Source organism: Spodoptera frugiperda, chromosome 8, assembly GCF_023101765.2.
Source record: "Spodoptera frugiperda isolate SF20-4 chromosome 8, AGI-APGP_CSIRO_Sfru_2.0, whole genome shotgun sequence".
NCBI classification, from domain to species: Eukaryota; Metazoa; Arthropoda; class Insecta; order Lepidoptera; family Noctuidae; genus Spodoptera; species Spodoptera frugiperda.
Genome location: NC_064219.1, coordinates 10855996 through 10880473, shown reverse-complemented (window position 1 = coordinate 10880473; position 24478 = coordinate 10855996). Strand labels below are relative to the sequence as shown.

The 24478-nt window shown below is 40.2% G+C and overlaps 2 protein-coding genes across 2 annotated transcripts; one reads left to right on the top strand and one right to left on the bottom strand.

Annotated features, from left to right (window-relative positions):
- Positions 1 to 261: 261 nt before the first annotated feature.
- On the top strand, positions 262 to 7441 carry LOC118275401 (radial spoke head protein 6 homolog A). Its single transcript, XM_035593337.2, has 13 exons — positions 262 to 484; positions 974 to 1163; positions 1697 to 1822; positions 2073 to 2161; positions 2446 to 2533; positions 3252 to 3336; positions 3898 to 4031; positions 4481 to 4600; positions 4923 to 5076; positions 5358 to 5503; positions 6031 to 6245; positions 6726 to 6870; positions 7290 to 7441. The coding sequence occupies exons 1-13, from the start codon at positions 354 to 356 to the stop codon at positions 7377 to 7379; spliced, it is 1713 nt and encodes a 570-aa protein (XP_035449230.2). The 5' UTR covers positions 262 to 353; the 3' UTR covers positions 7380 to 7441.
- Positions 7435 to 24356, bottom strand: LOC118275399 (ribosome quality control complex subunit NEMF homolog). The gene is made up of 18 exons (XM_035593334.2): positions 24188 to 24356; positions 21250 to 21421; positions 19594 to 19796; positions 19032 to 19168; positions 18221 to 18396; positions 17408 to 17602; positions 17035 to 17217; positions 16346 to 16542; positions 15751 to 15946; positions 14805 to 14986; positions 14092 to 14263; positions 13394 to 13517; positions 12832 to 13049; positions 12230 to 12299; positions 11619 to 11824; positions 10735 to 10893; positions 10075 to 10202; positions 7435 to 9121 (listed from the first exon to the last, which is right to left on the bottom strand). The coding sequence occupies exons 1-18, from the start codon at positions 24241 to 24243 to the stop codon at positions 8923 to 8925; spliced, it is 2973 nt and encodes a 990-aa protein (XP_035449227.2). The 5' UTR covers positions 24244 to 24356; the 3' UTR covers positions 7435 to 8922.
- Positions 24357 to 24478: the final 122 nt, after the last annotated feature.

The window sequence follows — 24478 nt, the reverse complement described above, 5'->3', positions numbered from 1 at the left end:
AGATGAGACAAATAAAATTGCGATCAGAAATTGAAATAGAATTAAATTCAAAGTCATGGGTTAAAAATTCACCTAAAGTTTTTCTTCAAAAAAATAAAAATCTTTTGTTTTGTTCATACCTTGACGTTTGCCTAAAACCTTTATTATTAGTAATCACTACTCCAAAACCAACCCTTGGTCTTTTAATTTTTAACGATTTTACTGGCCTTTAAAAAACTATGGCTACAATATTTATCAATTTATCAACAAATCTAGCGTCAATCAAAAAGGCGTCAAATAACAATTCGTTACTGACATTGTTTTTGTTTAATTTCGTAATATTTCATTAATTTACATGAAAATAAAGCATAAAGATGTCGCAAACATTTTTACTAGAGCCGGATATAATAGCAGCCACGCAAAATGTTATGCCAGATCTCAACAACGATTTGGTGCTGGCAAAGAATTTTTTGAAACAACAAAGTGCAGCCACTGGTGACTCTTTGTGAGTCTCTTTAAATGTTAATAAATAAACTTAAGTTAAGCTTAACAGCTACCAGATACTCTCAGGCCTAACGGCCTGAGAGTATCCGGAGCTGCAGACTGTCTAGTGGGTTACCGGTATAAAAACAGGAGTAGGAACGGGTGGGTTTTTGTCAATAAGACTCTGACACGCCTCACCTGGCGTCTCCCAGGGCGGTTTCCCCTTAAAAAGGCCTGAGAGTAGATGATGATGGGATTACCTTCATTAATGGCTGGCGGTAGCGAGATTGTAGTCAGTTTCTTTTGATACGATTTTCTGTCTTTGATCTGATCTGATCTCGATTGGACTCATTCTTAAATTACGCTGAGTATTCTATTACAAATGTTGTTCATTTCGATCCTTACCGCATTTGCATACCTAGGTAGTTACCAAGTCACCGATTTCATGGCAGTTGCATTTGAAATGCCATCTTTGTAGAAAACATGAGAGCACACACTTAATACCTTTCAGGTACGATCATTTAGTGGACGTGGTACAAAAGATACTATCCCAAAGTCCTCCAGATGTGGTGGACAACTTCGAGCAGTATTCCTGGGAGGTGAAGCAGGAGAAGTTCCGGCCAAACTTTGATTTACTCAATGACATCTACTTGTCCCCTCCACAACTTGCCACCGTGCGGCAAGTGGATGAAATGTTCCGGGTAAGAGGATCCTAATGGTTGTACCGTCTGGATTTTATTTATTAGTCAGGTCCACCTTCTGTGTATAAGTCTACCTTCTAAACTGTACCCTTAGCACGAGTTTGCTTTACGTTTAAATTTATCGAAACGAGATCGCGTTCGACGTTCTGATTTGTTGGTTTATTCGCACCGGCCAATCAGAGCGGACGCGTTCTCGTTTTGTTGAACGTAAAGCAAACTCGTTTTAAGGTTACCGATCTACTTAATAAACTTGTGAAATGTTATTATTAAAACCACGACGTTTATATCTATAGGTAGGTATCTATTATCTGCGTACGACGTGTACCTACTCTCTATTTTTTACGGAATAGGAAAAATACTAACACCTGAGGAGGCACAAGTTCGTTGCTGGCTTTTCAAGGAGGCCTTTCAAGTTTGATAGTGAATTCTAGAGTAGAAGTAGTAGAACCCTAGTAAGTATGTAGAATACTTACTTAGGTACTTGGCATAACTTCTGATGATTACAAAATAACCACCTTTTGAGTTTCCACCAGCTGGTAGCAAGCAAAGCGACAAAGTTAGATGCCGGTGGCGAAGAGGAGCAGGAGCTGGATCTAGAAGAAGACAATTACAAGCCGAAGATACAAGACCTCGTGGATCACAACTACTATTTCAGACAGGTTGTATTCTTCTTTACAATCTTCTTGTTTTAAAGTAAACGTGTATACTTTTCCTCTTTCATTTATTATTTGTAGATCACAAGTAGGTAGGTAGTAGGTACATAATGCATTTGTTATCAAAATTAGTTGAGTTCAGCTGTGTGGGCGTACAATATTAATGTTAATTTCAACAATTATAATAAATCGGATACAATATTTAAACGAATAGGTATTCTAGTTATAGGTCTTTGATATTCTTTATTTCTTCCAGGCCGGGTTCGGCTTGCCAGCCAGTGAGTGTTACGCGATCTACATATCTATGATTATGTTGGGGATCAAAGAACCTGTTTCCACCATCAGGTAACAAACTATTGATATTATTTTTTAAGACGAAATAGTCCCACCAGAAGAAACACGCTGAGTAAACGAGCAGACGTATCACCTGATGGTAATAATTTAACCTTTCGAATAATAACACCTGATTTGCCGGATCGCAAATATTAATTAGACACAGTGTATTTTTGTTGTGTCTTCGGATACCGAGATGCTGTTCTTCGAAGAAAACCACACAATAATTCTATAGGTATCTATCTGTGTGATCAGCCGTTGAAGTTGCGGTAGACACCAAATTAATGCTTTCACAGATTCTTCGGCAAGATCTTCGGCACTAAAGCGAACTACTACGTGATGGAAACAGACCTCACTCTAGAAGAATTGGATAGAAGAATCAGGGTATGTGCCATACCTAGTACCGACTCTTACGTACACATTTTCTTTTATGGTATAAGCCGGCAAACGAACTGTCAGATCACGTGATGGTAAGCGATCGCCGCCGCCCATGGACACCCGAAACACTAGAGGCGTTACAAGTGCGTTTGCCGGCCTTTTGGGGGTAAGGAATTTAAAGGTTGTTGGGGAATTTGGGATTGGGAAGGGGGGTAATTGGGCCTCGGGTGACCTCACTCATACACCGAAATACAACGCAAGCGTCGTTTCACGTCAGTTTACTGTGAGGCCGTGATATCACTCCAGTCGAGCCGGCCCATTCGTGTCGAAGCATGGTTCTCCCACAGTTATTATTTTGTTCTGTATCTTTAGTTTAGGGTCTCTCATCAGCTCCATCCAAATATCCATGTCGTTGTTATAAAGGTGCCTAATGAATATAGGTATGTATTTAGATTTAGGTAGGTACCTACATATAAGTGCTTAAAGTAAACAAAACAAGTTAAAGTTTAATCTAAACATCAATTATGCTACTCATCGCATAGCTATTTTCACATTAAAATCTAAGAATTAATCAATGGTTCATTCACATTTTGAAAAGTGCGTCAAAATACTAATTTAACTAACAAATAGCACCGCAATTAGGTACGATCTATACGTTCCCAACTACGACTACTAACTTCGATTTGAACTGTTTAAAATTAAAGGAGTTTTGTTTAAATTTCAGGCCTTCGAATTGAAGGATATGCCTGGAGAAGGCGAAGCTATAGACGAGGCCAAAGCCCAGGCTGTAGAGGAACAGGCAGAGATACGTAAGATGACCGACCGTCATAATAACTTACAACTAGCTACTGCCACGCGGTTTCACTCGCTCTGCTCGGCTCCTACTGATTGTAGCGTGATGTTTATAGCCTATAGCCTTCATCGATAAATGGACTAGGTATCCAATAAAACAAGAATATATCAAATCGAATCTGTCGTTCCAGACATTAGCGCGTTCAAATAAACAAACACTTTAGGCCTAACTTAAGATACCAGTTACCTACTTTTGGAAACGGTTTTATACCTAGTAGGTAATTTGAAATAGATCATGCAACTCTAGACAACCTCGGAGAAATGTATTCAATTCTATATAGATCGTAGAGATCTTGGAGAGAACTCGTAAAATACAGTTTCTCTCAATTTCCTTATTCTCCATTTCATCCACAATATTCTGATTACATCCCCATCTTGCCAAATAGGGCAAACTGACATAACTGGAGATCAACTGTAGCACCAACGCAGTTAGGTTTATTTACACAGTGAAAATAGGGAGAATCCTCGATAATTAGGTACTAGACAAGTCACAAAAAAGTAGTCTAATTCCTCTCCAGTCGGTGAGGGGGAGGGGAAAGAGCCAGTTTCCAAGGAACCAGTACCTCCAAAGATCCCTCCAGAGCCCGTGTCCACGTGGCAACCGCCTCCTCCCATACCTGTCGAGCGACCCGGTCAAGGAATCAATAGGAAGGTTTGGAGAACTTAATCCTTTCAAAGAGTTAGTAGCATTATTATCTCCGGAGCTGCGGACTACCTAGTGGGTTACCGGGGCTCCGGCTCGAAAAGCAGGAGTAGGAACGGGGTGGTTTAGTCAATAGGAGTCTGACACTCCTTTTCGCCTCGCCCAAGGCGGCAGAAGTCATTGGATGATTTTCCCCTCTTAAAAAAGCATTATTGTCTATCTAAAGTATTTTTTGGTGAGCTGTCTCGAAGATTTATCTGGTATAGGTACTTCATGCACATCAGTTATAAGACGTCTACTGCTGAATATAGGATGGTTCAAATGACTTTCATACCAGCAGTTTAGAAGCGACCAGCATTTGCTTTCAACAGCACCCTCCGACCTTTATCGGGCGGCCCAACAAGGTCTTTATTTAGTTGAAATCTTCCTGCTAATCATCACGATGATGATATTTCTAGGTTTACTGGGTGTGCAACCGTCCAGGCGAGCCGTGGATCTGCCTGCCAGATATCAAACCAGACCACGTCCGCGTTGCCAGGCTCTGCGTGCGCTGTATGACCGGAGAATTGGATTCTGAGGTACAGACAGAATTATTCTTCTATGCAATATCGAAGTGCACAACTATAAGAGAATATTATTGACTGATTAACTGATCATTGATTGAGTACTATTATAGACTTCAATGTTTGTGATTTTGTAGGTACAAGCAGTAGGAATATTATCCTGAAGTCCTGACGAAGTATGGAATAGTGCCCGTTAGTCGATAATAATTTCGCATCACTTTTACGTAAAAACGTGGGTCTCAAATAACATTTTTCTACCTGTCTGACTGTATCTAAACTGTGGCTGAAAAAGTCATAATTCTAATTCATCCATCAAATAGTTGTAATTATTTTCCAGGTGATAACCTTCCCTCCGTTTGAGGGTACAGAGAAAGAGTTCCTGCGCGCTCAGATCGCTCGCATCGCTGCTGCCACGTCAATTTCCCCGCAAGGGTTCTTCACGTACGGATCAGGGGAGGAAGAGGAAGACCTCGACATGGAAGAAGGGGGTGGTCTGCATTCTTTAATTGTATTATAACTACTATAGTAGGCAATATTAGTGTTTATTACGACTTACGAGTCAGGGTACTTTCTACCAGTCTACTTTGAGGTGATGCGAAGACTTATTTAGTAAGTAGGTTCCTGTTTCCTGATCACGTCTTTCTTTAGTAATGAATACACTGCTCTGTTTTACTTTTGGCCGACTTACAACACCCGTACCTATTCATTTTATGAACGATCAACAAGTTACCCTGTACACATATTATAGAAAAGTATCATTCTCTGGTTACAGGTGACATGGAGTTCAATCTAAACCCTTTCTACCAGGGGCACACGTTGAAGGACCTGATGGACTCCAACCTGACCTACTGGGTGCACCATGGGAGACACATCCTGAAGCAGGGCAGAACTTTGTGGTGGAACCCTAACGCGGGGATGGTGAGAACATTAATAATGTGTTTAGTAAGGGGGTTCTAATAAGGGGTAAAGTTTTTGTGGATCACCAAATGACAGTGTTCGATGTTGATTGGCGTCCTATTTGTCTACTGAAGCAGTTAGAAATTGATCGACAATGGTTTGACACTAGCAAATTCTTTATCACACAAACAAAATCTCAGGCTACATTATCGCCAGAATTAGCCTTCACACACATACAAAAGTGAACTGGGCTGGACATGTCTGCCGCATGCCGGACGAGCGGTGGGCAAAACTCACTACTGAGTGGAGCCCACTCAACGTCAATATTCATCGCGGCAGGCCCAGAAGGAGATGGCGGGATGAACTGGACTCCTATGAAAAGGATTGGCCACAGAAAGCTCTACAAAGAGTTGAGTGGAAGGAGGGTAGGGAAGCCTTTGCCCTGCAGTGGGACGACCATGGCTGACTTACAGTTACACTCTTATATACATACAAAAGTAGCAAAACTGAAATCATTTCACACTAATGATTGATTGCTTTCCTCACAGGAAGAAGGCTTAGAGGAGGAAGATGATGAGGGCCCACCTCCCGTGGAGCCGGAGGTCGGACCCCCTCTGTTCACGTCGCTGTCAGAGGACGCCAGGATCGAGGGCATGTCTGCATGGAGTGCCCGCGTCAGCAGCACTCTGAGCCCCGAGAGGGCCATGGTCGTACTCCGGAGTAACCTCTGGCCAGGAGCCGTGGCTTATGCTACTGTTGGCAAGTGAGTAGGATTTTGAAAGCATTTTAAAATTAATAATAGGAAAAGAGATGGCTCTTTCGATCGTGCCTTCTTGGTATTATCGAAATAAATTATTTCAGTTTGATTTTCGACTCTAGTCTTAGTTAAATATTTTCTAGAAAATTGCAATGGGCCTTTATTTTCGAAAATGTAAAATGAAGCCGTTGAAGATGCATTTTATACCTTAGCATTTTATACCGTAGTACTAACTTACCAGTACTTTAGAGATTAGAGTTCTTTCTTGTTGTTCTTTCATTTTGAAAATCCGGCAAATCAGAGCGATAGGTACCTGATACCAAACATAAGCAATTATATTTCTACCTAGTCAATCAAATAAATAATCACTTTCAAGATAGTTTTATGAAATAGGGGGCAAACGAGCAGAAGAGTCACAGGAGCGTTGCCGGCCTTTTAAGAAGGAAGCGCTTTTCTTGAAGGTTTGAATATTTGTCTTTTGTGCAGGAAATCCGAGTGTCTCTACGTGGGCTGGGGTCTGAAGTACAATCCCCCGAACTTCTCCCCCCTACAGCTCCCAGTACCGCAGCTGGAGTATCCAATTGGACCAGAAATCATGGAGATGGCCGACCCCACATTTGCTGATGAAGAGGTCTGATTTTTTACTATTTTTAAGACTTCAGTTCTGTGTTTCTGGGTTTTTAAATCATTTTGAAAACGTTAACAGAACAGCAAATGGTATTTACATATCCATTTTCTAGTAATTCTAGTACTTCATTATAATATCTCTTGCAAAGGCTACATGATAGAAGTTATGCCCTTGCGTCACTGGGGTGTAGCTTGCAGTTTTATCCGCGTAACAAAACCGCAAATGCGCGCGATTTTATTCTAATTTCGCAAAATTAGCGAGTGAAAACCGCCATGGTTTCGCTTTTATAGTCGGTGTTAAAACTGGGAATTAAAAAGTCTATAATAGTTCCATATCATAAATTTCGTATCTTTTTTAAAATTATTTTCCTTCTTTTGAGGCTTTATACCTACTTGTCTTATTGTAATTTCCATCTTTTCTAGGCCTACCGCATCGCCCACCTACCCCCACCCCCACCACCGGTAATGATGGAAGAAGCAGGCTTCGGTGAAGAAATTGAAGAAGAAGATTAGGCCTTCTTACATGCCACGCTATTTTCAACTTATTGCTATTAGAATAAAATAGACATTTGATTGGAAAGGTTTTATTTTCAAATTAAATAATAATTAATAGTAGATAGATACATTACATATTTACATTATTATTGTAGAATATCGGGATTTCTCACTATATGAAACGTATTAATTTAGGGAGAGAAAATGGGAGTTTGTTATTGCACATACAAATTTAGTTTAAGGAATTGAATAACTTGCTTCGACACTAAAGATACTGAGATTGATATAAACTCCATACAAAATGTGTAAACTACTATATCTAATAAGAAAATCTACATAAGCACATATAGGTTAGTTATTATGTTATCGGCTTACTCACATAATAGTTGGAAGAGGACGTCGCCTAGTTTCAAACCATGTTTTTATTTTTTTTGAGGGGGAAATATCATCCAATGACTTCTCCCATCTTGGGCGAGGCGAGAGGGAGTGTCAGACTCTTACTGACTAAAACTAATCCTGTTCCTACTCCTGCATTTCGAGCCGAAGCCCCAGTAAACCAGCTAGGTGGTCCGCAGCTCCGGTTCAAACCATGCTTTTTTTTTGTGGGGGGAAAATCATCCAATGACTTCTCCCGCCTTGGGCAAGGCGAGAGGGAGTGTCAAACTCTTACTGACTAAAAACCACCCCGTTCCTATTCCTGCTTTTCGACCCGGAGCTCCGGTAAACCCGCTAGGTAGTCCGCAGCTCCGGATCAGCATGCTAGAGATTCATATTCATGAGCAGCATTCCGCATACATGCGACGACTGTCGCGCTGCTACTGAGTAGCAGTAATAGTAAGCCGATAACATAATAATTAATATAGTATGTCTCACGAAAGTTATAATAAAACATACATAGGTTCTTGAAAACGGCCGTAAGTCGGTATTTTTTTATTTAGCTTTGGCTTTCATTCATAACTCTGGAACGGCTGTACCAAATTACATAATTTTTGTATTACCGATAGGACAAAGTGTAATGTTAAAAAAAAATTGGAAAATCTACTGAAATAGTACCTGTGAGCTTAGTATGAGTTTGTTATTAGTTTAACGAGATCGAATCATCATTCGGCGCTCTGATTGGTTAGTTCAACAAAGCAGGCCAATCAGTACCCTTGGTACGAGTTTACTTTATGTTTAACGAAATCGAAACGAGGGCGCGTTCGGTGCTCTGATTGGCCGGCTCGAATGAACCAACCAATCAGAGCGCCGAACGCGCTTATGTTTCAAACTCGTTGAAGGTAAAGCAAACTCGTTCTGAGGACCCTGAGCGCTAAACGCGGTAACGATTTCGGTCTCGTTAAACAAACTCATACTAACCTCTTTGAGTAGAACGCAAAAAAAGGCTAGATTTCATATAAAAACTAACGGTAAAATGGGGTGAATAGGGATCGAGAGGTAAATAGGGACAGAAGAGGGGTGAATAGATACTATGAAGAATTCCCCTATACCTATTCACCTCTCTTCTGTCCCTATTCACCTCTCGAACCCTATTCACCCCGTTTTACGGTATCCTACCTAAACCCTATTTCTTATGCTTATGCAACTGGGGCGCAGATAGCTTCACTTTGCCGGGGAAGTTACGGGCGATGTTCTCTTCTTTCACCGCCTTGAGTAGATCCTTCTCCCTGGCAGTGCCCGCCTTGTCTCGCAGGAACACCTGCACTGCTGTCTTCGCTGCCTTCCCTCTCTTGCCCGTGCCAGGCGTTAGTTTTACTTTGTACCTGAGGATGTTATAATGTTAGTTAATATTAAGGTGAAAGTTAAAGTCGAGGTAAAGCGACACTCTGACAAGTGATAAGTAACAGATGACAGAAGTCGCTCATAGACTATCGACGAGCAAATCAACGGATGACGTCACAAATATCCTGCATCGCACATATGAAGTTTACATGCGAATTAAGACGGATAGAAAATCCCAACGAACAACAGTTGGGCAGAAAGTCCGCCAGGCATGATCACCTCGCCTGGTCGGAGGATCCTCCTTTTCTTAGGGAACTTTACTCTCTGTTCCCTAAAAGTGAATCTGATGAATGGGGGAGGGTTTATTTTTTGTGCGTAATAATAGGATAAACCTAATGGTGTTATGGTCAAATACTCAATCACTGTTAGTGACCATGTCAGTTTATAAACTTATAAATACTCAATCGTCACTCAATTTTAATTCACGCTCAAGAATAATTCTGTCCCTACAAATTCTTTGTAAATTGCAGAGATAGCACGATATTTAAGTACCTACAAAAAATTGAGCAGCGGTCAGTATTTGGGCTTTAGTTAGTTTGATTGTAGAGTCCTGCATAACTTTCGATTTTAAAACTATCTCATTACTCGTAGCATAGTTAACTGAAATAACACCAATGATCATGGAAGCGAACCCTCACATTGGCACCAACTCCAGTACCCTTAGTACGATTTTGCTTTACGTTTAAAGTAATCGAAACGAAAGCGCGTTCGGCGCTCTGATTGGCCGGCTCGAAGAAAGCAACCAATCAGAACGCAGAACGAGGGGTACGGTATAACAGTTAAAGAGACGTTTTTATTAAAAAAATATATATGTTTTTATTGTTTCTCAAACATTGTCATGCATACACAAAATTGCGACGTCCCCAGTTAGTTATAAAAATACTTGTGATGGGTTCGCCTCGCAGTATTTATCTTTTGTATTAGAGATACTCACTTGTAGTTGACGAGCGCGGAGTACGGCGCCACGACAGGTACGGCGAAGAGTAGCTCGTCATCCTCGTGCGGTACTCCGGTCAACTGGTTCAGGAGCTCGGAGTCCGCGTCCGGACCTGTCTGCTCCAGCTGGGGACCGGATATGGTTGGATTATGAAACATTTGGCAGAAGATGGCGTGAGTAAGTAATAAATTTGCTAAATCGATCCAGCCGTTCTCGAGTTTTAGCGAGACTAACGAACAACAATTGGTTTTTACATACAACTAGCGACCCGCCAACGCTTCGTATGAGTGCAATGGTAATATGTTATGCATGTATTATGCAATAACCTTCCTTTTCAATCACTCTATCTATTAAAAAAACCGCATCAAAATCCGTTGCGTAGTTTTAAAGATTTAAGCAGACAAAGGGATATAGGGACAGAGAAAGCGACTTTGTTTTATACTATGTAGTGAAGATTAATTCAGTATTATTTACTGTTATGTTATAAATGGTTATAATCTCAACTTTGTTTAACACATTGAACGTCATGGTCACCGGTGACCGACGTCAGCGGAGGATTTGCCTTCAACAGTTTTCTTTTAGCAGTCAAAGATTTAAAAATATGTCAAATCAATCTATTTTATAACTAGCCCGTAGTGAATCTATGCCATTACTCACATCAGGTTCATTCTCCAGGTCCTCAGGGTCGGAGTCCGCCTCCAGTAGTAGCGGCGCGGGCTGCGGGATCTTGCTGCCCTTGGGCACCTTCACCTTGTTGGCCTTGGCTGCTGCAGCCTTCTTCTGCGCCTTCTTTGATTCTTTCTCGCCTTTAGCCGACTGTTGGAAGGCGTAATTAAGATTATGTAGAATAAATAACATGATTTATTGGAGAAATGTAAAGATTATTTACGTAGAATGAGTGACATGACTATTGGTAGATGCGGCCGGAGCCTTCGATGCAACGAAGAACGTTTATGCATGAATTACTTACTATAACTCTTGTGCGACATTATATTAGCTATGGTTGTAAATGCTGTGTCTCGCCACACAGCATTTACAACCATAATATAATATGTAACTGTATGTAATGTGTAATGTGTAACTCGACTAATTTCAAGTCACGCTGGGGCTCATAGTTAATGACTGCACGGCTAGCGCGGTGGCTGGGTGACCGCACGGAACACCTCTTTGTGTGATTCACAAATGACATGTGTACGTCATTTTGTATATTTGTAAACGCACCCACGACACAGGAGATAAGACCAGTGTGCCCAGCCACCGCGTCAACCGTGCAGTCAGTAAAGTGAGCTCATTTTTAACCGACTTCCCAAAAAGGAGGAGGTTCTCAATTCGGCCGGTATGTTTTTTTTCCTATGTATGTTTAGTAAAAATCTTTAATAGTAGTAAAAGTCTCAGTAAAGTAGTCTCAAGACTTACTAAAAGTGTGCTCCATTGCCTTATCGAATAGTGAGCGTACTCTAACTCCCTTATCTACATCTATACATACATAAGCATTATACATTATCTCCTTCCCACCAGAACCACTAGCACCCTGTCCTTACCTGCAACAGTTCCATCATAATAGCCCTGTCCTCATCATCCTGATCCTTGTACTTTTCCTTGATCTTCTTCAACTTGCTGCGCTGTCCGCGCTTCATTCCTTCTTTCTTCTCCTGTTTATCTTCTTTCGTCTTCTGCTGTTGCTTCTGCGGCTGCTTCTTACCGCCCTTCTTTGGTAACGACGGGAATGATGGCATTTTGTCTTCGCCTTAAATAAAATATATAATATTTTATGTAGATATCATCCACGAAGTATATTCGGCTTTTTTGTTGAGGGGGGAAAGTCATCCAATGACTTCTCCCGCCTTGGGCGAGGCGGAGGAAGTGTCAGACTCTTACTGACTAAAAACCACCCCGTTCCTTCTCCTGCTTTGAGCCGGAGCCCCGGTAACCTTTTACGTTGTCCGCAGCTCCGGATAAGTATATTAGGCTACAACGCCCATTTTCACCAGGTGATGTTATGTGATCTATGTAATAGGAGGTGAGTCTATTGCCATACACTGGGCACAGTTTCAGTTTAGAAAAATCCAATACTACTTTGCCAAATCTGGTAGTCGAAACCACATACTTGTTCGGTAGTGGTATCGTAAAATGAATAATGAAATATTCTTACTTCTGTCGGACATTTCGGAAATTGTTCTCGATGTAGATCGGACGAACACCTGGCCGGTACCGTGGTCCACCTGGGAAAAAGAAAATATGATTCTTATAGTCAGGACAATCTACTCTGATAATTGCCATGTAGGTAACGTAACGTAACGTAACTAAGATCGGTTGCTGTTTATGCACGAATCCTAAAGGTAAGCGTCCACATCGTACGCATCGCACGCAACGGATTTTAGTTTGTGTTGTATAGAAACTCATACAACTGCGTCCACTGATTCGCATCGTACGCACCGCATCATCGGCAACATGCGATGCATACTGATGACGTTATACGAAATACGTTCGATGCGACCTTAAGTCATATTATATATCGAGTAATAATAATAAGAGTTTGTAATCACTGGATTAGAATAAATAATAATATCTAAAGTACTTCTGAAATAGCGTTAGACTGCGTAAAACATTAAAGAATCAATGACATCAAGACAAATGGTAGGGGATAAAAAGGCGTGACGTTACGATTTTATAGTTTCTGTCAAAAATTAAGATCAATTCAAAGATTTTACATTGAGATTTGTTATTGAAATTGGCAGTGAGCAAGAAACATACCTTAATATGTGTATCGAGAGCATCTTCTTCAGAAGAATCACTGTCATCATCCGAATCCTCTTCCTTCTTTTCACTCTCTTTCTCTTTCTCAATCTCCCTCTGTTCTGTCTCCTGTACTTCTTTGTCTTCTGCGCCTTCTGCAGGTGGTTGTGGCTCTTCTCTGATAGCGTCTAACTTGCTGGAGTCTTGTTTCTCATCTTCTTTGTCTGATTGCTCGTCTGTTGAGTTGAAATTGATTGCAATTATTAATTATTGGCATAAAAGTTTTATGTTACCTACGTAATTTGTGCTCAAAAATACATAACGCTCATCTACGCCGTCTACCCCCCTTCCCCCCTGTTCTGTGTACCATGGGAGACAGGTCTCCTATGGGGGTAGGTGGACCCACCACGAATCTTACAAACCTCTTTCCCTTCATCAACAGTCATCAGTCTTTTTATGCATTTATAAAGTGTAAAATAATGTCTTATTTAAAAAACTACTTTAACACTATACAGATAAGTTACAAATCTCTTTAACAACTGTTTTTCTCATAAAATCTGGTACCACAGAATATGCTTACCATCATCAGAGACGAGTATCTCCTGGTCTTCCTCCAGTTCCTGTGTGGAGGTGACCACGGACGCGTCGTCCAACGCTATAGGCTTGCGTTCGTCACGATGTCGCTCTATGCAACTGTCCTCCAACTGGGTGGGTAAAGTAATATTGTGTGTTATATATGTATAATAATCCTATACTTAATATTATAAAGCTGAAGAGTTTGTTTGTTTGAACGCGCTAATCTCCGGAACTACTGGTCCGATTTGAATTATTCTTTTTGTGTTGGATAGCGCATTTATCGAGGAAGGTTATAGGCTATAAAACATCACGCTATGATCAATAGGGACCGAGCAGAGCGGGTGAAACCGCGCGGAAGTAGCTAGTAAATGATAAATATTTAGTTAAAAGATAACACGTTTACATATCAATCTTTGAAATATCTAGATGAGGCCGGTCGTTACATAGGGTATCAAAGTGAGATACAGTAGGAGAGAGGAGAGAGCAATGGTTGAGTGGGGACGGGGATTGATGGTAGAGGGGGGAAAGGGTGAGATGAGGGGGAAAGGGTGTTTGTCACGAGAGAATATTGAGATAGGGATGGGGAAGAAGAGGAGAAGGGATATAGAAATTGGGAAGAGGGGAATTATATTATTTTATTTTTCATAACATATAGTAGAAGAGTACAACATATTGAAAGCCGTAATAAGCTAGTACACTCACCCGGAACATAAAACTGAACCCGAACTGCAGATGGTCAGGTAGCAAGTAGTTCTTGCGTCCACGGATCATGAAGGAGCCGGTGGTGAGGTACTCTCCAGTGGGTGCGGACTTCGATACCTGGGACGCGTACACCCACCACGCACGGGTCAGGACTTTCGCTTCCCAGGCCACGCTATTGGGCAAATTAAAGTAAATAAATTAAGATATCTTCAAATATAATGTGATGATGACAATTTCTTTGGCACCACCCCTGCTCTTTCCACGGGTATCGTAAGAACCTAAGGGATTACATTATATTTAACATAGCCTGGTAGAACCTACCTACCACTTCTAAATAAATTTAAAACTTAAAACTGATCTCACCCTAGACTGGTGAGATCAGTTTAAAGTTTTAAAGGTGCAGCTTGAAACTAGTCAAGTTAACTCGTTGAATGTACAATATAATGAATAACTCTTTATTAACCGACTTAAAAAAATTGAGGTTCTCAGTTTGCTCTGTAAATATGTATGTTTGTACGCGATTATCTCGCGTTTGCCTAAACCGATTTTGATATACTTTTCAGTATACTATTTTTAGACTTAGGAAACGATTTATAACCTGTCTTAAAAATTGAGGCGGTAGAGAAAATTAATGGTACCCCTTCATTAAAAAAATAGTTATAAACCCTCAACATTGAATGAACCTTGTTCCTTTATAATTTCTATCCCCTTACCTGTAAGCTACAGCAGCCTGCCCAGCTTCAGCCAGGGTCCTGGGCGGCACGTCCCCCGCGGTGGGGTTCTTCACGACGACGGAGGCGGCGCCCGTGACCTCGGCGTGCACGTACAGGTCGCGCGCGCGCATGTACCGCTTCACCAACAACTCGTTCTGTTGCTGGTCGCGACCGCCTATCACCTGCGAGGAAAGAGAAAGAGAGTATGAGAGAGAGAAAAGAAGTTAACAGTCATATATTAATAATGTTGTAGCGACACATTGACAAGTAACAAGTGACAGATGACAGAAGTCGCACATAGACTATCGACGAGCAAATCAACGGATGGCGTCACAAATATCCTGCATCGCACATATGAAGTTTACATGCGAAATAACACGGATAGAAAATCCCAACGAACAACAGTTGGGCAGAAAGCCCGCCAGGCATGATCACCTCGCCTGGTCGGAGGATCCTCCTTTTCTTAGGGAACTTTACACTCTGTTCCCTAAAATGTTAATTGGGAGGTTTACAAATCTTTTGAAAATGATCTCTGTTGGGATATCTGATTTGGGGGGGAGGGGGAGGAGGATCTTTCATTGCCTTTTCCCACCTTGGGTGACGTCAGAGGCAGTATCAGTAACTGACTAAAAACCACCTAGTTCTTACTCTTGCTTTTAACTAGAACCTAACGGGTTCTGTCTTCCAGTGGAGTTTTACTCGTTACAAATTGTAGATATTTAGGGAGTCTTTCTGATCAAGATTAATATCTCTGGAGACCCGGTCCTTCTCGGTGACCACCATCAACACCAATAAATAACTTATGGATTTGTTTTTCATGACGTAGGATTCCAAAATCCCCAAAGGCACATTGAAAGGTTTCCCCTCATCATTAAAAAAACATGATTATGAGAATTCAAACATTTTTTTCTGTAAACGTAATAAGAATTTAAAATAGTTTTCTCACCAGATAATTATCAGAAGAGATGAACCAGAAGAACTTCTCGAACCAGTAAGTCTTCCTGGCCTTGATGATGTTGCTGACGGTGTGGGCTTCCTTCAACGTCTGCTTGGTCTTCCGCTCAGCACTCTTCAGCGCTTTGCCGGCGGATTCTATCGTCTTCTGCTGTTTTTTGGCCGCGTTGCGTTTTTGGTCATAGTACCTGCCATTAAAAAAATTTTATTCTTTGCCCCGAATACTGAAAGGTTACTCAATTTTAAGTTGTCTGTCATTTTATAGAGAATTGATAGGGACAGAACTAGTTTTAAGAGAGATTTAAAATTGAGTGGCGTTTTAGTATTTGCACATTTATGTTGTATTTTTGTATTATAACAGCACAAGCCACTCTTGCGCAGATTCATCCGCTGCTGGGCTTCTATTGAACGTAGCGTGAAGTTTTATAAGCCCATAACTATCGTCTATAAATGGACTATCCAACACAACAAGAATGATTCAATTCAGACCAGTAGTTCCGGAGATTAGCGCGTTCACAAACTAACATACAAACTCTTCAGCTTTATATATGTAGTATATTTCTATATAATATAGATTTAGATCTTACCTCCTTGCATTAGCATAGGCAGTGAGTGACAGGTCGATATCCACGAGCATAGGCTTGAGATCCTCTTCCTCATAAGGATCAGTCAACAACAGCGTGATGTGGTTGGTGTTCAGCTTCAATTGCTTGATGCAGGACGCTATGGGATCCTCGTTGTCTTGGGCAGTCTTCACCAGGAGTTGTATGTCGTCCCATGACATCTGATGGAAATTGGAAGTTAAAATTATTGGTGTTTTTGAAGGGGAGAAAATCATCCAATGATTCTTCCGTCTTGGCTAAGGCGAGAGGGAGTGTCAGGCTCTTATTCACTAAAAACCACCCTGTTTCTACTCCAGCTTTGAGCCAGAGCTCCGGTAGCCCGCTAGATAATCCGTACTTTCGAAAATTATTAGTGTAAGGTTTGTTTTTGAGTGTGATCAGTTGGAAGAAGAGTGGCGCTAGTGTCGCATTAAGGGCCTATGCGGATATTTGATTGCGAGTTCAAATACTAAGGTGCAAACGCAATGCAAAGAATTCAAATCTACGTGTTTCTACATAGAGTAGAGTAAAAAATATGTTTCTATTTCTATTGCTTGTACTTTCAATAGTTTACGAGAAAAAATAGCTTTAGTGACACATATGAAAAATAGAAGAATGACTATACTTCACACATTAACACACTTACTTCAGTTAAATTAACTTTTTTTACTGACCTGGTTAGCAATAGCAGCCTGCACAGCCAACCTCGCCTGCTCCACGAGTGGTTGGTTCCGGGAGATCAGCTCAGCAGCCTTCTGGTCTTCATCCTGAACCCGGCACAGCTCCGACACTCGCTTCTCATGGTCATTGCGCACGTTTTGCAGCTTTTTCAGGGCTTCGCGTTCCACTTGTACCGTCTAACAGAAGTTTTAGGGTTAAAATGGTTTTTGAGGACGTTTGACTAGTTTCGAGTTAAACCGTAGCTCTTAAAAGTTTTGGTTTGAAACCAATCGGGTGTTCTAAGTTGAAAAAGGTATTTTTAGGGTAATAATTTGAGTGCAAAGCCATATTATTTTTTATAGTCCCTAAATAATTCCTGTCACCTACCTTCATATCAATCTTCTGTCCTTCTAGAGTGGAGAAGAACTCGTCGACAGCTCGGTCAAAGGTCTCGTGTTCAGCGTGGGGCATCTCTCGGTGCTGAGCAAATAGCATCGGGTGGAACTCCTGCCCGATGAGCAGGAAACTGGTGCCCTCTCCATCTGGGTTGGGACGGGTCTCTTTTTTCTGAGTTATGTAGCCCTAGAGAGATAAAAGGAATAAATTGTGGAAGTTTTTCTATACATTTGCAACAATATAACCTTAACCATGGGCGGTGCTGATCGCTTACCATTAGGTGACTCGTATGTCCGTTTGCCACCTACTCTATAAAAAAACCTTTGGTATACCCACCTGTCAGGGAAGGAAATTATGGCAAACACCTTTTATTGTGCAGAAGTGGCCATTAGTCCAATAGTGGACCGATATGGACTATAGATGAAGAGTTTACTCTACGAATAAAGTGGCAAAATTTATTGCAAACTCTATCATTATCTCTAACTAAAATAATCATTATACTGTGAAAAAAATATAACGATATTAAAAACATATTTTTATAATCGATTCGATTCGAGTATTGTATCTGACTGCACGGTTGGTGCGGTGGCTAGGCAACTGGCTGCAGCACAACGGGTAGCGGGTTCGATTTCCGCACGGATCAACTCTTTGTGTGATCCACAAATTGTTGTTTCGGGTTTGGGTGTCATGTGCATGTGAACTTGTATGTTTGTAAACGCACCCACGACACAGGAGAAAATCCTAATGTGGGGCAAAGTTTTTCTAAAAAAAATATTAAGAGTATTTAAAAAAAAATCTTCATACCTTAGCCACCTGTGTCCTAGCGACATCGAGCAGTTCTTCAGCCTGTTTCAGCGCCTTCACCAGCTTCTCCAGATCCTGTTCCATGCTGAACCCCTTGCCGGGCTCCTTGCCAATCTTCATGGTGCCTGACAGACCATTCTCTAGTAGGACATGGTCTATAATTGCTGCACCGAATTCTGCAGACGAAATAAAGATAGTATTTAGTATATTTTCTTTGGGTATGCGTATAGAGCACGTTATTGTAATTTTTTGAGGGGAGAATATCATCCAATGTTTTTCGAGAGGGAGTGTCAGACCCTTACTGACTAAAAACCACCCCGTTCTTACTCCTGCTTGTCGAGTTGGAGCCCCAGATGCATATAGAGCTGGATAGGTATTTGGAAGTGAATGCTGAGGATTTGGGACTTGGGACTTTGAGAACAGACTGCATGGTTGGCACAGTGATTGAGCAACATGTCCCTGGTTCGATTCGTGCACGTTATTATTCTTTGTGTGATCTCCGCAAATTGTTATGTATGTGTAATTGTGTGTTTGTTGCATTATTTATTAACACTAATAACGCATTATGTTTAGGAGATTTGACATTCTCTTCGAACAGTTAATATAGTGATGTGAACATTGTTGACTCCTGAGGAAGCATTTCTTGCCTTATGGCATGGGATACTAACAAATTGTTAATCTCGACAATGCTTTACTAAACTAAGAGAAGCTCTTCGCTCTTTCGTCCCTCTTTACAGCTGTAGATGGAAGATTTCTGTCTATAAATGTGTGTTACCACTACAATAGATCAAAGGGTTAATAAAGTATTTACCTAATTTAGGATTAAGCACTTTCTTCAAGTTATCTCCTGGTTTGCCGTTTGTAAGTATCTCCTGCAGAGCGTCGACAGATGGCGCTGCGTAGCTAGTCTTCGCTCTGTCCAGCGGATACTTTTCTTTTACTGCAAATCTGTGAGAAATAAATAAACATATTTGATAGATAAAATAGGTCCACAAAAATATTGAAACTTGCCTTGGTAAGAATACGCCTTAAAAAGTCATTGATTGTTGTTTCGTAAAAATAGAATTGCTGTCTTGTAAGTTACCAATTTGATTGCCGAGCTCATCTAAGATTCGTTTCCTGTGCTGGTAACAGTACTTACAACTACTTTTTTAAAGGGAGGAATATCATTCAATTACTTTTCCCGCCTAGGGCGAGGCGAGAGGGAGTGTCAGACTCTTACTGACTAAAAACCACCCCATCTCTACTCCTACTTTTCGAGCCAGAGCTCCGGTAAACCCGCTACGTAGTCCGCAGCTCCGCATCAGGCATCAGACCTACTGGAATTTGATTTCAGAGAGAAAAACCTTGAAATACATCACAAACCCACTCACCTAACTTTATCCCCCTCAACATGGGGCCGGAGTACATTGAGTATAGTCCACTCGTAGTCAGTGAGCACTATGTTACCCCTGTCGTACAACTCGAGTATCACATGATACGCCGCCTCCCCGCTGCCAAACTGCAGGTCTACGATACGATCGATGCCCAGCTGCGAGAGCTTCTCCAGACGTTTGTTTTTTAAATGTTTTCGGAGCTGGAATATAAAGAGTGTGTGTTTGAGGATGCTCGATCAGTTTCGAGCCAGGCTGGGACTCATAATCATGTTTAGTTACTGTTTATTATTGCTAAATGAGAGTGATTTTGTAACAAAACCTTTTTAAAAAAAGAGTAACAATGGATTTTCTTTCTTGTTGGAATGAGCATTTAGCTTCACTAACAAACAGACAGTCAGACAATTTAGTTTAACGTTTCAAAAGTGCCTGAGCTTAATTGAAGATTTTTTTTGGAATGTTTGCCCCACTCTAGGATTGTCTCCTGTGTTGTGGGTATGTTTATAAGTACACATAATTGAAATAAATGTTTTTACTTTGATTTTGAAAAAAAACCATAGTACAAATATTTTAGGTATAATTTTTAGCACTATCTAGTATCTAAATATTATGTTCAGATGAGTATAAAAAGGTTTAGATGAGTATAAAAGCTTTTAATACTTCATCAATGGTTAAAACGGTATACAACCAGCAAAAAATTTTTTAACGTAACTGCAACGCCATTACAATGTTACGTCGTCAGTTCAATCGCGATGTGTCAGGAACGCATTCTCTGAACGGCCGAACTATAGTTACTGTTTATTATTGCTAAATGAGAGTGATTTTGTAACAAACAACAACCTTTTTAAAAAACGAGTAACAATGGAGTTTCTTTCTTGTTGGAATGAGCATTTAGCTTCACTAACAAACAGACAGTCAGACAATTTAGTTTAACGTTTCAAAAGTGCCTGAGCTTAATTAAAGATTTTTTCTGTTTGCCCCACTCTAGGATTGTCTCCTGTGTTGTGGGTATGTTTATAAGTACACATTGGAATAAATGTTTTGACTTTGATTTTGAAAAAAAAACATCCTACAAATATTTTAGGTATAATTTTTAGCACTATCTAGTATCTAAATATTATGTTCAGATGAGTATAAAAAGCTTTCCGTAGTTCACAATTTGAGTGTTACCGATAAAACCTTTTAAGTTAGTAATGAGAAAACATGATTAGCAAAATGCATTATTATGATCTAACATAATTTTCAAAGATAACGATTATGACAATGTCATGCATTGTATCTCTATGCAAAGGTACATACAATAAAGGTGGGCCAAGAGGCCCATGATATAAGTCTCTGAATTAGCTTGGGGTAGCTGTCTCTTCCTTATTTATGTTTAAAAAAAAAACTGTCATTAAAAATTCAAAAATGATTAAAGTACTGATAGGTTAGAGGATGGTTCAATAAAACAAACACCCGAACATAGTACCTTACAGGATAAACAGCCTACAATGACCTGCAGTGGCCAGCAGATCAACCTATTCTTTTCTATCAAATTTCTTCATTTGATTTTCAACTTCACTGTTTTGGTATAAAGTCGAAAATTATAAAATGGAACAAAATCCACACCACATCATATATTATGTTCATACATCATTCCCTTCTTCATCTTCTTACCTTCATAGTAAATCCAGAAGGAGCAACATTCTTTGGCCACTCAAACTGTGTGGTATGGAACCTGTTGCCCGACTCCAAGAGTAGCACACTTTTCTCCTCCGACCTCTGCAGGCGGATCACATATGTCTTGTTGTCTATGTCATACACTTGGTTCACTCGCATGCCAATCAGTCTAGAAGTAAAATGATGGGAAATTTTATTATTAATTGTGGTATTTTAATGTACAAAATGTAATTTAATGTGAAGTGATTTGATGTTCAAATTATTTGTATTGCAATTTAAATGAAGTATTAATAAGATTGAATAATTTTTTTTAATTTGGGTATTGTTTCTAAAATAAAGATCGATTCAGTACAAAACTGATTCATTTCGGCTTCAAAATTTAAATTTATTTTCAACTTAAATGATTTAATAAAATTTGTAGAAAAGTATTATTATATTAAACACAACATGCACCAAATTAGATAATACAGTAGGATACCTTAAACAAAACATCATACAAATCACAATTAATAATAAATAATTAAAAAGAAACAACATTATCTAATAACCTTAATAACATATCAAATATGCTGTGAAGTCATGTGAACAGTTAAACAAATCGATCTCTCTGCTATAGCATTAGTGTGTGCAGCGCGCGTGTCATCGGAGCTTGCTTCAGAAGCTCGGTGCGAGCTGTTGGTACCACCAACCACCGCGGCCGTGCCGACGTCTCACGTACCCATCCGTACACGCACAGCCTAAGCTCACCCAGTATCCTCGGATTGTGACATTTTCCGCGTAAGACATTATACAAATAAGTGGCATTACTTCTAGTCGCGCTTCTAGTCTGTAATAAACTGTACCCAGCAAATACATTACAGCAAATATCCCGGGTACACTATTGTCTTTAAGTAAAAAATTAACGAAGGTTCAATTCGTTCCAAATGGTTGCGTATTTGGCTTCGTTGGGACTCCATATAGCCGCATTACATTCCATATGACTTTTAACTAATGCTTCATACAAAGCCTTTAACGCCTTGATATTGTTGAAGTCATTGGCCTGTCGCAGAACAAAGCCTAGATTGCGATAAGCTTTCCTACATACTTTTGTGATGTGCTTCCTAAAAGTTAGATCCGCAGTGAAAGTTATCCCCAAATCTCTAACCTCTGTCACACGTTGTATGGGTTGCCCTTCCATGTGATATGAACAATGACTAGGGGTACGAGCACGAGTGAATGATAAAATGGAACATTTTTCTATGTTAAAATATAATTTATTCTGCCTACTCCAATCCATAACCCTATCCAAGTCCCGCTGCAGCAAACCATGATCCGTATTTTTATCTCTGATAACCCTGCTTAGCTTAAGATCATCGGCAAAGAGTAGACATTCGGAATCCTTAACTATTTTAGATAAGTCATTAATCATGAGGACAAATAGTAACGGACCTAGATTACTCCCTTGACTGACACCAGATCGTGTGAAGTAAGGCTCCGAATGATATCCGACACAGTCGACATAATTGACGTCTATCGCTCAAGTAGCTGGCGAAGAATTTTAGCGTGTGCGGGGTGAAACCCACATCCGCCAGCTTACAGAGCAAGACATCATTATCGACTGTGTCGAAGGCCTTCCGGAAGTCCAGGTACGCGACGTCTACCTGTAGTCCAGCATCAACTTACGGAATGACAGTCGCCATCTGATGCAGTAGATTAGTTGTCGTACTCTTTCCCGGGCGGAAACCGTGCTGTGCCTCGGATAGGTAACTACGAACCTGTGTGTACATATTGTTGTGTATAGCAGATTCGAATATTTTTGCAGGTGTTGAAAGAATAGCCACCGGTCTGTAATCACTAGCTTCTCCACCTACTTTGCCCTTTGGTATTGGTACTACCCGTGTCAGCTTCCAACGGTCGGGGAATTTCGCCTTTGCAATACATCTGTTAAATATATGCAACTACGTCGACCAATGTCATTCTACAATCCTTAAGTATAAAAGGAGGGATGCCATCTGGTCCAACCGAGCGCTTAGCAGGAAGATGTGCAAGCGCGCGCCGCACCTCTGACCGGTCGAGGCGGCCGAGATGCGTCCACGCACCGGCACCGTTCTGCGTCCCCGAAGCACTCGCCGCCGCCACATCTAGAGTGGCAGGTGTCGTGCTGTACACTGACTGGAAGAATTGTGCGAACTCGCTTGCCCACTCGTGGTCTGCCAGTAACTGTCCTCCCTTGATTAATTTATATTGGCTAGTGTTGCTCCGTTTCGATCTCATAAAGCTCCAAAAAGCTTTAGGATCCGAAGAATTAGTTAAACCAGGTTCTGCTGTACGTGGTCACGATATTTAAATGATTTAACTTTGGCCCTGCATCGCGAAAACGCCTGAAATTCGTATTCTTGTTATTATGCCTGGGTCAGTCATTTAGCCATCTCCTTTAAACTAAGTTTTCAAGTACTATTTATCAAGCTGCATAATTTGAGCAGATACTTAATATCTATAATTATCAGATCTTTGAATCTGAGTTATTAAAAGATTACATACCTATTTTAAATGAAGCAATATTTATTTTACACAATGCTTTGATTATATTTTTTTTAATACAACATAACTATTTCAGTAATAAACTTTATCTAAGCAATATAAGTTTACAAGTGCTCTCTAAGTAACTCATAAAATTATATTAAAGAATTATGCTTATCGCCAATCTAAGAAATACATAAACATTATGAAATACTACAGAAAAAAATGCATTTTTCAATAACCTAACTAGAATGTAAGTAATGTTTTGTTCTTTAATTAGTATGTTTATCTATGGAGAGATATTTTTTAAATGCTGTATGAGTACATTATATAATTTTAAATCAATTAATGAAACGTGGGTTGATTACATTGTGATTATTTTTAATTCGTCAACAAAAAAATAGTTTCTTATTTGATCAATTAAATTCAAATGTACCTTTGTAATTCTGTGACCATGCACATAATATCATAAGTGTTGAATCTGTTCTTCATTTTTGCGGTTTATTTTCTCCGTTTCACAACATTAAATAATTATTCTTCATCAAAATACTGCCGAAGACAAAATTCTTGACGGATTGACACGAATCATTAAAATTCAATGACACTTGTGGCTTGACGTTGACAGTGACGTAGGCTAAACATATGGAAAAGGATTTTCTAAACCCCGGTTGTTAATCGTGTAGATTTCTATATTCTCGAATTATTGTATTAAATTAAATATCCTCAA